The sequence below is a fragment of the Cornus florida genome, unplaced genomic scaffold (genome assembly GCF_030987335.1).
Source record: "Cornus florida cultivar Cherokee Brave unplaced genomic scaffold, ASM3098733v1 CherokeeBrave_3.0.0_Hap2_Chr05, whole genome shotgun sequence".
Lineage (NCBI taxonomy): Eukaryota > Viridiplantae > Streptophyta > Magnoliopsida > Cornales > Cornaceae > Cornus > Cornus florida.
Genome location: NW_026775575.1, coordinates 19,332,317 through 19,345,883, shown reverse-complemented (window position 1 = coordinate 19,345,883; position 13,567 = coordinate 19,332,317). Strand labels below are relative to the sequence as shown.

The 13,567-nt window shown below is 36.6% G+C and overlaps 1 protein-coding gene across 1 annotated transcript; it reads right to left on the bottom strand.

Moving 5' to 3' along the window:
• Positions 1-10,307: 10,307 nt before the first annotated feature.
• LOC132306164 (TMV resistance protein N-like) lies at positions 10,308-12,905 on the bottom strand. The gene is made up of 3 exons (XM_059803430.1): positions 12,122-12,905; positions 11,180-11,783; positions 10,308-10,601 (listed from the first exon to the last, which is right to left on the bottom strand). Exons 1-2 carry the CDS (start codon positions 12,646-12,648, stop codon positions 11,210-11,212), a joined length of 1,101 nt encoding a protein of 366 aa, XP_059659413.1. The 5' UTR covers positions 12,649-12,905; the 3' UTR covers positions 10,308-10,601; positions 11,180-11,209.
• Between the last annotated feature and the right edge of the window lie 662 nt (positions 12,906-13,567).

Below are 13,567 nucleotides of genomic sequence, written 5' to 3'. Positions count from 1 at the left end.
TAAAAATAATGTACATCACAATGTCAGGGCCAACATACTGGCCGCAAAAATAATATAACAGTATCAAAATAATAGGAATGTATCACAGATATATAACATGATAAAAGAGAGAAATAAAGATCAGGTAGATGAGGTAGGGCGAACAGGGCGTGATCCCCTGATATCTCTGGATATGCCCTACAGTGCAACTAAGACATCGGAGCGGAGAGATGCCACATCTGACCGAAGAGAGACAACTGCGTCCTCCAAGGCTTGGATACTCTCCCAAAGCTGTGTGTCTGTGCTGGAGCCTCAGGTACCACTGGATCAGGAAAATGATGTGCATCCTGAGCCTGCTTCGGGAAATGTAATGGTGACCCCGCTGGAGAGTGATGTGGGATCTCCTTTACCGGAGGCTTCTGCTCCAAGTCAATGTCCATATGTATGGCAGCCGGATCGACTGTTGGGTCGTCCGCTGCTGCTGCTGCTGCCATCTCTTCCTCCTCAACTGCTATCACAGCGTCCTCTACAAGACTTGATAAGAGTATTGTAACTCTTATTCCAGTTATATATATATATATATATATATATATATATATATATATACCAAAGCAAGAACAAGAAGATTGAGGCGTCCAAAAAATATATATTTTTTCTCCGATATACCCAAGCAAGAATAAGAAGACCGAGGCATCCCGAAATTTTTTTTTTTTTTTTTTTTTTCGATATACCCAATCGAGAACAAGAAGACCGAGGAATCCAACAAAAAATATATATATTTTTCAGATATGCCCAAGCAAGAACAAGAAGACCGAGGCATCCAGCAATTTTTTTTTTTTTTTTTTTTCCCGATATACCCGAAAAAGAACATGAAGACCGAGGCATCCAACAAAAAATAAATTTTTTTTTTCTTTCCAGGGTTTTTTTTTTTTTTTTTTTTTCCTCCTCCTCCGAAATAGCCAAGAAAGAACAAGAAGATCGAGGAATCCAGCAAAATTTTTTTTTTTTTCCCGATATACCCAAGCAAAATAAATAGAAGACCGAGGCATCTAATTTTTTTGTTTTCTTTGTCCCAAGCTACCCAAGACATCTACTATTCACTAGTATAGCAAACGAGACTGCAAAGTAAGCAATGGCCTTGCTTGCAGCTCTTGGTGCTGAGAACTCCCCCCTACATTAGTCTTAAGGAAAATCACAACTCTGACAGGAGTAGATATTGTATGCGAGCGAGGAGTCGTAATGGGCAAAATTGACTCAGGGGACCTCTAAATCAAAATCCGTCTCGAGCAAAACATTTCTTAGGCTTCAAGGAAGCTCCCATAAAATTTTCAAACCCAAACTCCAAACTTCATTTTTTAGCATACAATGCCTACATGCACGTCGGTGTGCACGCCGGGGTGCTTGAGCATACGGGCTAGGAGTCATAATGGGCAAAATTTTCTCGGGGGATCTCCAAATCAAAATCCGTCTCGAGCAAAACACTTCTTAGGCTTCTAGGAAGCTCCCATAAATTTCCAAACCCAAACTCCAAACTTCATTTTTTAGCATACAATGTCCACGTGCACGTAGGGGTGCTTGAGCGTGCGGGCAATGAGCCATAATGGGAAAAATTAACTCGGGGAACCTTCAAATTGAAATCCGTCTCGAGCAAAATACTTCTTAGGCTTCTAGGAAGCTCCCCTAAAATTTCCAAACCCAAACTCCAAACTTCATTTTTTAGCATACAATGCACACGTGCACGCCGGGGTGCTTGTGTGTGCGGGCGAAGAGTCATAATGGCAAAATTAACTCGGGGGACCTCCAAATCAAAATTCGTCTCGAGTAAAACACTTCTTAAGCTTCTAGAAAGCTCCCATAAAACTTCCAAACCCAAACTCCGAACTTCATTTTTTAGCATACAATGCCCACGTGCACGCCGGGATACTTGAGCGTGCGGGCGATGAGTCATAATGGGCAAAATTAACTTGGGGGACTCCAAATCAAAATCTGTCTCGAGCAAAATACTTCTTAAGCTTTTAGGAAGCTCCCATAAAATTTTTAAACCCAAACTCCAAACTTCATTTTTTAGCATACGATGCCCACGTGCACGTCGAGGTGCTTGAGCGTGCGGGCGAGGAGTCATAATGGGCAAAATTAACTCGGAGGACTTCCAAATCGAAATCCGTCTCGAGCAAAATACTTCTTAGACTTCTAGGAAGCTCCCATAAAATTTCCAAACCCAAACTCCAACTTCATTTTTTAGCATACAATGCCCACGTGCACACCGGGGTACTTGAGCGTGTGAACGAGGAGCCATAATGGGCAAAATTAACTCAGGGGACCTCCAAATCGAAATTCGTCTCGAACAAAACACTTCTTAGGCTTTTGGGAAGCTCCCATAAAATTTCCAAACTCCAAACTTAATTTTTTAGCATACGATGCCCACGTGCACACCGAGGTACTTGAGCGTACGAGCTAGGAGTCATAATGGGCAAAATTATCTCGGGGGGACCTCCAAATCGAAATTCGTCTCGAGCAAAACACTTCTTAAGCTTCTAGGAAGCTCCCATAAAATTTTCAAACCCAAACTCCAAACTTTATTTTTTATCATATAATGCCCACGTGCACGTTGGGGTGCTTGAACATGCGGACGAGGAGCCATAATGGGCAAAATTAACTCGGGGGTCCTCCAAATCGAAATTCATCTTGAGTAAAACACTTCTTAGGCTTTTAGAAAGCTTCCATAAAATTTCTAAAACCAAACTTCAAACTTCATTTTTTAGCATACATTGCCCACGTGCACGCCGGTGTGCACGCCGGGGTGCTTGAGCGTACGGGCGAGGAGTCGTAATGGGCAAAATTAACTCGGGGGACCTCCAAATCAAAATCCGTCTAGAGCAAAACATTTCTTAGGATTCTAGGAGTCTCCCATAAAATTTCCAAACCCAAACTCCAAACTTCATTTTTTAGCATACAATACCCACGTGCACGTTGGTGTGCACGCTGACATGCTTGAGCGTGTGGGCGAGGAGTCATAATGGGCAAAATTAACTCGGAAGACCTCCAAATAAAAATCCGTCTCAAGTAAAACACTTCTTAGGCTTCTAGGAAGCTCCCATAAAATTTCCAAACCCAAACTCTAAAAGGGGAGAGAGGAAGAAATGTTAGATAATTTAAAAGGGTATATTTGTCTAAAAAAGTAATGTTTGTAGAGTTCCATTAAAATAAAAACTTAAATAATTAATGCATTTAATGCATTTAATGGGATTTGATTCCTATACTAATAGGACTAACAATTGTAAAGCCACAGTCGCGTAAGGCGACTGTGATTAACAAAGCTTACAAAAAAATGATCAAAAATAGCCTTTTGGGACGATAAGCTTTTCGTTCTTAATTACCTACTAAGTAATTTTACAAGAGTACCCTTTCAAAACGATGTAGTTTTGGTTAATTAAGTATATACAGAGTTAATCCACTAGGGATCACACTTGCAGATGCTTCTCAATTTCTTATTCGATATGCTCTTTGCTATTCTTGCCCTATCTCTTCTTCTCCGTCCTCTCTCTCAAACGATGATGATCCCTTCACCTTTACATGACATCTCATGGTGAAAAACTGGTTTGGTCTTCCCTAATATCGATTTGTTTCTTTTCAATTGAAGTCATAGCCCTAGATTTTATCTTTCTCAAGGTGGGTATCAACATAGAGGTCTTGAAGAGCCCCCAACAGCAGCAGCCGGAAACGCCTTGTGGGGCATCGCTACCGCTACCACTGCTCTTTATCTCGTTCAGGTCCTCTAATTTCTGTCTATATATATCTTACACATACCTATATACATCATCTTATTCTTACATTATCGATCTGAACATCTCTACATATTTTATCGTTTCCATTTAACAGTTTATTGTAATTTTTTCTTTGCTTATTTCTTTTCTTTTAGATTTTGATATTGGGAATATGGTTTTATTGTTAGTGTTAATTATTTAGGTGGCATTACTTTATAAACATATATATTTATTTATATCTTAGATCTCAGAAATATAGGTTCAGATTTTTTTATTTTTTATTGATAAGTAAAATTATAGCTGCAGAATTTGATTTCAATTGCTTATTCAAACATTTATATTAGTAAATATTGTTTGTCTTTTTTATGCTATGTGAAAATGAAAGATTGACATTTTTTTTTTGGTTAGTACATATTCTATGTTGGTGGAGGTATGGATGTAATGTTAATTGATTGAGCTTGGAAATTTCATGAAAGTTGGAACCTTGGTAGTTGAATCATTGCTGATCATGTATCCCATGGTCTTCTAGTTTGAGAGTGTCCAGTATCAGATGATTCTTTAGAAAATTTATTGGGTTAAGAAGTTGGAAGTCCCAAGTGTTTCGGTCCATCTCATTGATCACAGTCCGTTTCGGGAATTACTCTTTTATTGATTTATGGCATCTAATATTCTATTTATTGTAGCTATGTTACTTGGTTAGGAAGGCATTTTTCTATTTTTCTTCTTGTGTAGCTCCTAATTTCCATATCGATGTAAGCATGCATGTATGTATAGCTTGTGTGCATTCCTTTATTTCGTAATTAAATTACAATTTTATATGTTTTTTGAAATGATAAAACTGGCGGTAGATTCAATAATTTGTGTCAAAATGATGTACATAAATATTAGTATGTCAGGGTATTAGTGTAAAATTGTAGATCGTTTTGCCGTTACCAATACTATTGAAAAGTTAAATTAACTTGGGTTTAACCCAATGGTTAAACGCTTTTTTATGAAGTCAATAGATATAAATTTTCTAGTCTCATAGGATTTGACATACATTGCGGAGGGATTGGACATAAAAAAATTACATCTATAAAAACAATGAAAATTTCAAAATAACTTGCATCATTAAATCAACCCACCAAGTTATTTGGAGAAATTAATAACCATAAAATGGCCTAAAGTTAAAACTTGATTCTGCTCGAGGAACACATCAAAGTAATTAACCTAAAAAAAATCAAGTAATTGATGTATTATTTATTAAATAAGTATGAATGCATCAAATCCAATTTGTGTGGAGATTGTAGAATATTGTAGAGAGAAATGATGGATTGTAGAGTTTGGGCAATTCGATAGATTGGGGAAGATTCTGCAAAAGTAAAAGAGCCTTGAACAGTTTGCCACGGGGAAAGAGTTCCAGAGGCTACACATGTGCTAACATTCTTCTCTTTTTTTTATTGGGTTTAAACTGATCAAATTTTTTTTTTTTAAGGTTTAAATAAGAAAATTCTCCTGTACTATTAAATTTTGTCATTTTACCTCCTGAATAATCAGACACCTGACCTCACCTCTCCACTAATCATAATTGACAAAAATTTTAGTTACATAGTGAAATGACAAAAATGTCCTTTCTTTATGAAGTTATGTTTAAATCACAGAACTCCTTAAATTGTCAAATATCCCACGACTGGTGCTTTGCTGATGTGAATTAATTGCAAATAATGGGGAAGGAGTTTGTTAGATGACTTCCAGAAGGAGGGTGTAATATTACAAAATATTATAGTAGGTGGGGTTTTATGAAGTTAATCTTTTTTTATATAATTATATTTTTGCTAACTTTTTGTTTACGTAGTCAGACAACTCTCGTATTTCATAAAAAAAAAATCTTTGTTTTATGATAGCACAAAACGGTATCATTTTTTTGAGGAAGCTGCATATAATGAAAACACTCTGGTATTGAATAAATGCCTCTTTACCCATAGAAGAGCGAACATGGTGGAACGACTTGTGGACCTCAACATTTTGATTTTGGGGAGATATTGATTCTTTCCGTATCAATTGAATCCGTTCACCATGACAGATTTTGCTTCAATGGAGTGTGCATGTTGTCTTGAAAAAAAACTTTGTGGGTTGATTTGATGATGCAAGTTGTCTTGAAATTTCTATTGTTTTTATAGATGTAATTTTCCTGGCTTTGGTTTTAAATTTTTCAATGTTTATGTCCAAACCTTTGTTTGTCAAATTCTGTGAGATTAGAAAAATTATATCTATAAATTATGAATTTTGGTTGTTGGATGCATTAGGACATTTGTTATGATTGTGCCTTAACAATATTTAAATACTCCACTTTCATTTTTCATGTGTGTGTGTATATGTGTGACGGTATGTGTATATATGTGTGACAGTGTATGTTGGTGTTGGGGGCGGAGAAAAAGAAAACATAGAGGAGAGAATGAAAGAAATCGTTATAGGTTTGGGGTTGAAAAGGTCATTTCAGCATTTAAATTAGTCAGTATAAAAGTCAAAGGGTAAAAATGTCAATTTATTACCATCTGAATATTCTTTTGGCAAATCTTAGGGGGTGTTACGTTACTTTATTCTTATTTTATTTTTTAAAATTTTTTTTTGTGGAATAAACATGAAATCTGATGAATGAATGGTCACGTGCGAGTAAGAATATTTTCATTTTTCCAATACCATTCCCGGTAGTTTAACATAATATCGGATCTGTACATTTGTCACATGCTGTTCTTTCTTTTTTGAATTTGAACACAAGGAGGGGGAATAGTGCGCATCATATGTGCTATTCATTTTTTTTTTTTTTTTTTGGGACTTTCTTTGCCCTAAGAAAAGCTAAGATGGAAAGAGAAATGATAAAATAAAGTTAAAGGTGCTAATATATAATGTCATGAAAGGTTAGTACAAAGTAAATCAAAAGAAAGATGACAATTGTCCATAATTAATGCTAATCTGCCCTAGAAAGATGACAACGGTCAATAATTAATGTTAATCTGCCCTAGATTGAGGCCATAGCATTGGGTATAAAACAAAAAAAAACTTAGACTATGCTCAAAACTAAATAAAGACTCAAGACTATAGTAAATTGGTGGTACTTCTTGAGTAAAATATTGAGGATTCAAGTCTTATTAAGGGGAAAATATGAGTAGTGTGTTGGACATTTCACGTCATTATATTCTTAACCAATTAAAATATATTATTTTATTAAAATGAAAAAAATTATTAAATGGTCGTGGACCATTTGACACTTCAGGATTTAATCCAATAAAAGTTGACGTTGAGATTTCTTTATAATATATTAATACACTCTAGTGTGATCATTTTGTCTATCCGAGAATTTAGATTTAACTCGTTTCAAGTACTGTCAATAGACCTGGACCATTTAATAATTTCTCTTAAATTAACTACAATAACATAATTGAGTGATTTCTCATTAAATTAAAAAGATATTGAATAACATAATATCGGATCTATACATTTGTCACATGCTGTTCTTTCTTTTTTGAATTTGAACACAAGGAGGGGGAATAGTGCGCATCATATGTGCTATTCATTTTTTTTTTTTTTGGGACTTTCTTTGCCCTAAGAAAAGCTAAGATGGAAAGAGAAATGATAAAATAAAGTTAAAGGTGCTAATATATAATGTCATGAAAGGTTAGTACAAAGTAAATCAAAAGAAAGATGACAATTGTCCATAATTAATGCTAATCTGCCCTAGAAAGATGACAACGGTCAATAATTAATGTTAATCTGCCCTAGATTGAGGCCATAGCATTGGGTATAAAACAAAAAAAACTTAGACTATGCTCAAAACTAAATAAAGACTCAAGACTATAGTAAATTGGTGGTACTTCTTGAGTAAAATATTGAGGATTCAAGTCTTATTAAGGGGAAAATATGAGTAGTGTGTTGGACATTTCACGTCATTATATTCTTAACCAATTAAAATATATTATTTTATTAAAATGAAAAAAATTATTAAATGGTCGTGGACCATTTGACACTTCAAGATTTAATCCAATAAAAGTTGACGTTGAGATTTCTTTATAATATATTAATACACTCTAGTGTGATCATTTTGTCTATCCGAGAATTTAGATTTAACTCGTTTCAAGTACTGTCAATAGACCTGGACCATTTAATAATTTCTCTTAAATTAACTACAATATTGAATTTCATTTGACGAGCATCCCATTGACCTGAAATGCCCACACACCCAATATCTACTCCAATAAAAGGTATAGTGGTAGCGGAGTGTTTATAAATAATAATAATAATAATAACATTAAAACGATATAATTGAGTGATTTCTCATTAAATTAAAAAGATATAAATTAAAAAGATATAATTGATAAATTTATTCACCAGTCAAACAACCAACGACAATGCCCGACCAACGATTTTGTTTAAGCAAAATAACAATGCTGGAAAAGGTACCATCCTTTTTTGGTGCATTGGATGACTGGAGAGTTTTTCTCCTTGGTCGGCTGTTTGGTTCTGGTAACAAAGGATAGGAGTACTCAATTGTAAATATGGATTTGACTAGACACGTTGACCAACCGTTTAAGCACGGTGTCACGGGCCTAGAGATTTGGCGCAGCGGCACGGCCCGTGCGGCACCAAGGCGTTGCTTCAGCTCGCGCAAGCGCCCTGGTCAGCCACCACGACCTGCCCTCCCAAGGATACATGCTGACTGGTTTCGGCCTGCCATGGCCTCGTCAGGGGAACGGCTCCAGCTCCCGACCAGTTTGTGCAGGGATGGCCAACTCCCTTCTTCATAGTCAAGTCCACGACCAGCGACAAGCACCTCGAACTGAACCGAGTCGACCTGCCTGAACTCTGAAGAGGTACCATCCTGTGCTCCTGCACGCCCCTTCCCTGGAACCATTCCCAGTCAAACTCTGCTCTTTGCCAACCAGCATGCGTGTCTTCCATCCTCCAAGCGTCTTAGGAATCACTTCGTGACATTCTCCCCCACCCAAATCATGCGACGTCCTCGTCGCAGTGCGGCGCTTCACTACTGCGTCCACTCCCTTCCAAAGTCTGCCTCCATGCGGTATGCTCGCCTTCCCACCATCGCTTCCTTGTGCAGCTCCCTGCACTGCACTCGCCCAATGATAGGCCTCGGACCAAGGGGACGTCCACTCCTCAGGGACGTGACTCTTCTCCGTCATGCCGCCTCCGCGACATCCCGAGCAAGCAATGGCCTTCTGCCGACTTGATGCTCGCCCTTCACCATGGTTTGCATCACCCAAGGACTAAGCACGAACTTTGGTGCGCGCGGCCCTCCGGCCATTCAATGCGCAACTTCAACGGACGCCTTTTCCTGGGGAGATGGAGGCTCTCCCCCCCCAACTGCATTGATTCCTCCTCATCGACGCAACTTCAATGCACCGTCTTCATTCTCTGACCCCTCCCGGACCGACAAGGGGGCACCCCACCGTGCTTTACCCCAAGTCCTGCTCTGATACCATTTGTCACGGGCCTAGAGATTTGGCGCAGCGGCACGGCCCGTGCGGCACCAAGGCGTTGCTTCAGCTCGCGCAAGCGCCCTGGTCAGCCACCACGACCTGCCCTCCCAAGGATACATGCTGACTGGTTTCGGCCTGCCATGGCCTCGTCAGGGGAACGGCTCCAGCTCCCGACTAGTTTGTGCAGGGATGGCCAACTCCCTTCTTCATAGTCAAGTCCACGACCAGCGACAAGCACCTCGAACTGAACCGAGTCGACCTGCCTGAACTCTGAAGAGGTACCATCCTGTGCTCCTGCACGCCCCTTCCCTGGAACCATTCCCAGTCAAACTCTGCTCTTTGCCAACCAGCATGCGTGTCTTCCATCCTCCAAGCGTCTTAGGAATCACTTCGTGACAACGGGCTCTGAATATATTTGGACTTTAAGAGACTAATTAACTCAATTAATTATAATTGTAAATAAAAAGACAGTCTTAGCAACAGATGTGAGGTGGTGTGTTTTGACTCTATCTATCATTTTCTAAATATGTTTGTTCTTTACCAATATTGACAAAATTTTAAATTGTGTGAAATTCTAATCAAACAAATATTCTATCAATAATCATATTTACTTACTTGAAAGGTTCATCTAGTAATCTGAATTGATTAAGTATATGGTTATTCCAACTCCTATTTGTTGCATAACACTGAATTCAATAATTCATCCAATAATCCAAGTGTTAAAAGAAGGTTCCTTAAAAAAATTTAATGTACATCTTCGCTTAGGAACACGATTCAAAAATTTAATGTACCTTTGGCAACTCCTATTAATCAAAACACGATTCAAAGTTTGGTAAAAGAAATTTTATGACCTGTGGAGGCAGAGGAACTTATGTCAATATATAAATCTTGCATTGAGTTGTATTGCCCATCAAATGACCAACAAACCTTTAAAGGCCAAAGAAACATTAGAATTGATACAAGTGACGTTATAACTATTCCAGCAAGAGGAGACTATGAGTATTTAGCATATTTACTTATGAAGACGACTATATTTACCTAATGCATCATGAATTTGAAACATTTGAGAAATTCAATGAGTTTGAGGTTGAAGTGGAGAATAAATTAGGTAAACTTATTAAAACTATTCAATCTTTTTGAGATGATGGCACAATTCATATCTCATGCCAAAAACAAAGTTTCTAAATAAAACAAACCGTGTTCAACTAATATAAAACTTTCAATATCGGTTATCAACAAAACCGGGTACAAGACATATGAATAAATTTGAAAAACTTAGCCATTAGGCAGCTAGCATCCTTCTTTTTCCATCTTCATTGTCTTCTTATTTGGAACATCTCGTCTTATACCAACCTAAACAAGTCCTTCACTCTTCTCCCAATGCTTTCTGATTAGTAAAACCAAAGCAAGAAAGAAACAATCTTTAATTTTTCAATATTACAAGGACATCCAATAATCTTTAATTTTAAAAAGAAAAAATCTAGAGGAACCGAAATCCAATCTTTTTTCTTTTATCCTAGTATTTATTATGAGTTCAGTCAATTTGGGTGTAATTCAAAATTGTAAACCCATTGTTTGAGCCCCACAAACACAATCACATGAAATCTAATATTGAAAAAATCATCAACGCTAAATTTCAGATTAGTAAGAGAAAATTAAAATGATAAAATATTCAAGGAAAGGAAGGAAAAAAACATACCAATACACACGCATTCATACATTTATAAGTATGTAGATTGGTTTGAATGTCTAGATGGCTAATAAAACAATAGTAGATGTAGATTGTTTTTAAAATCGGTGAGAGGGGAATAAATTTTGATTTAAAAAAAATATATAAAGAAGGTAGGGGAACCATTTTATAAATTTATAATTAAGGGATGAGACCAAATCTCAAACACGTGTTTGGAATAGATAATAACATTTGAAACTTTCCATCTCTATTTGTGAGCGTGTGGGAGAGAGTACCTCAAAATCCTGAATGTTGTTTAAGATTGATCATTCATCAGTATCTGAATCTTCTTCGACATCATCTTCATATTTAGCTAAATTTAATGTATCCAACAATCTTTTATTTCTAGTTGTTATGATGATCCTACTACCACTGCCAAGCCATTCAGGTCCTACTCCAACTAAGTACTTCAATGTATGTTCATCATCTACATCATCAAGTACTAGAAGAAGCCTTTTGTTACGAAGTCTATTCTCTATCTCCTTGATTCCCCTATCAGGATGTGATATTGTTATAGTATCATCCTTTAGGACCTCTTTGAGAAGATCACTTTGTAATTTAGCTAGACCACCATCCTTTGTTGACTCTTCTCTCACGTTTTTAAGAAAACAACTCCGGTCAAATTTTTGTGATACACAGTTAAAAATAGCTTTGGCAAGGGTTGTTTTGCCTGCTCCTCCAATTCCACAAATTCCAAGAAAGAGTTGATCCTCACCGAGCAACTTGATTATTTTCTCCACACGCTCTTTGATACCCACTTCATAATCAGCAACATGAAATGGTTTAGGCAATTTTTTTGAAATCTCTTGAACAATTATTTTGATAAACTTGCCTTCGTTCCTATGAAGTAGAAATTAAGCACATAAAATCAAAATCTAGAACAGAATATATATATATATATATGTGCTGACATTCATTTGATAGTCTAACAAAAAAATAAGAGTGAGTGAACTTGTTAGTAACAAAAAACAGATTAACACAATTAAATATGAAGTTTGCCACCAAATAATGGCAGTCTAATTTAGTTATGAGACTGTACTGGCACTAGGAATGTTAATATTTTCATTGTTCAAATAAAACAATAATACACTGATATATTCATTGAACTAATAAGCTACTAGTAAACTGATGAAGCAGAACATATATATATATATATATATATATATATAGTTATTTACCCATCTGCTGCATCTTGTAAATCCAAGCCGCATAGATTTGCTGCTTCCTTCAAAGCTTTCCTTCGTCTCTCCACCCTTTCCATCTCTCTAGGACGGAACATATATATAAATGCTTCTGCAAAACCTTCAAAGCAGAATATGTATCTAAATGCTTCCGCAAAACTCCTCTTCTGGTTCCGAACTTGCGCCGGTTTCACATCGTAGAAGATGGGCAGCACTATCTGTCCCTTGGTCCTCCTGCATTCAAGGATCTCCACCAGTTCATCCAAGCACCATAATGAATTAGCGTAGTTTTTGGAGAAGACGATCACAGCAATTCTTGATTCATTAATATATTTGATGAGCTCTGGAGATATGGATTTTCCTTGCTCAAGCCTTTCGTCATCTTTGAAGGTCCTGATTCCTCTGTCACACAGAGCGGCGTAGAGATGGGCCACAAAGGTTTTGCAAGTGTCTGGGCCTCTAAAACTTAAGAACACATCATATTCAGATCCAGGCACTGATGAAGATGATAAAGAAGAAGCCATAGGATTTTTGCTAAATTGTGTGCCAAATTACTCGGAGCTAGTGATCTAGATAGCAATTAGTATATATATCTAGAGTCTGCATATATATATTATAGTAGATCTTGTACATATATCTAAAAAGAGGAATTTGCTTGTGACTTTCCATCGCCTCCCACATTCCCACTTTACGCGTATACATAAAGATGAGGAATTTGCTTGTGACTTTCCATCGCCTCCCACATTCCCACTTTACGCGTATACATAAAGATGAGGAATTTGCTTGTGACTTTCCACGCAGCTTCCTATCTCTCTTTTATGGCAGTGACTTTGAACTCAATGGACCCATAACATAATAATGTGCAAAGCAATTTCCTGCTTCCATCTGTGGCCATCAGGGAATGCGCGTTTTAATTGAACACAATGAGTTGGTTGGTGGGGGTGCCGCAAGTTACTTATCAGGTAATTGCAAAAGTAAAGAAATAGATACTAGTAAATATATATGACGACGAAAATAATTCAAATTTTATTATAAAAATTTATATAAAAATAGATTCAATCAAATTTGTACTTATTTTGGGACTGACCTTTTTGAATGGTGCCCTTAAGAAGCATCTTTCTAACATTAATGGTTGCTTGGATTAAAATTTATTTATTTTTATAATTTTTTCATTGTATTATAATTACTGATTAATTATTTAGTATGCTTATTTCATTTTGCTTTATATTTTGACTAAATGCACAACAATTATGTTGAATTTCTTATATTATTTTTAAATTGTGCATGGGATGGATGACAATTTATTTAGCTTTTTTTTAAAAAATTAAAAAGAAAATTGTTTATAATTGATATGAAATTGTGACATATAAAGAGTTGGTAAAACATGCATAGCTGAATTTCAGTTATGTACCCATTTATATATATATATACATATATATATAT

Bases quoted from the DNA above. Each gene is read 5' to 3' on its own strand.
- LOC132306164 (XM_059803430.1), bottom strand. From the start codon at position 12,648: ATGGCTTCTTCTTTATCATCTTCATCAGTGCCTGGATCTGAATATGAT. The intron at 11,784-12,121 runs GTAAATAACTAT...TCTACTTCATAG, and splicing joins TTACAAGATGCAGCAGATGG to GAACGAAGGCAAGTTTATCA.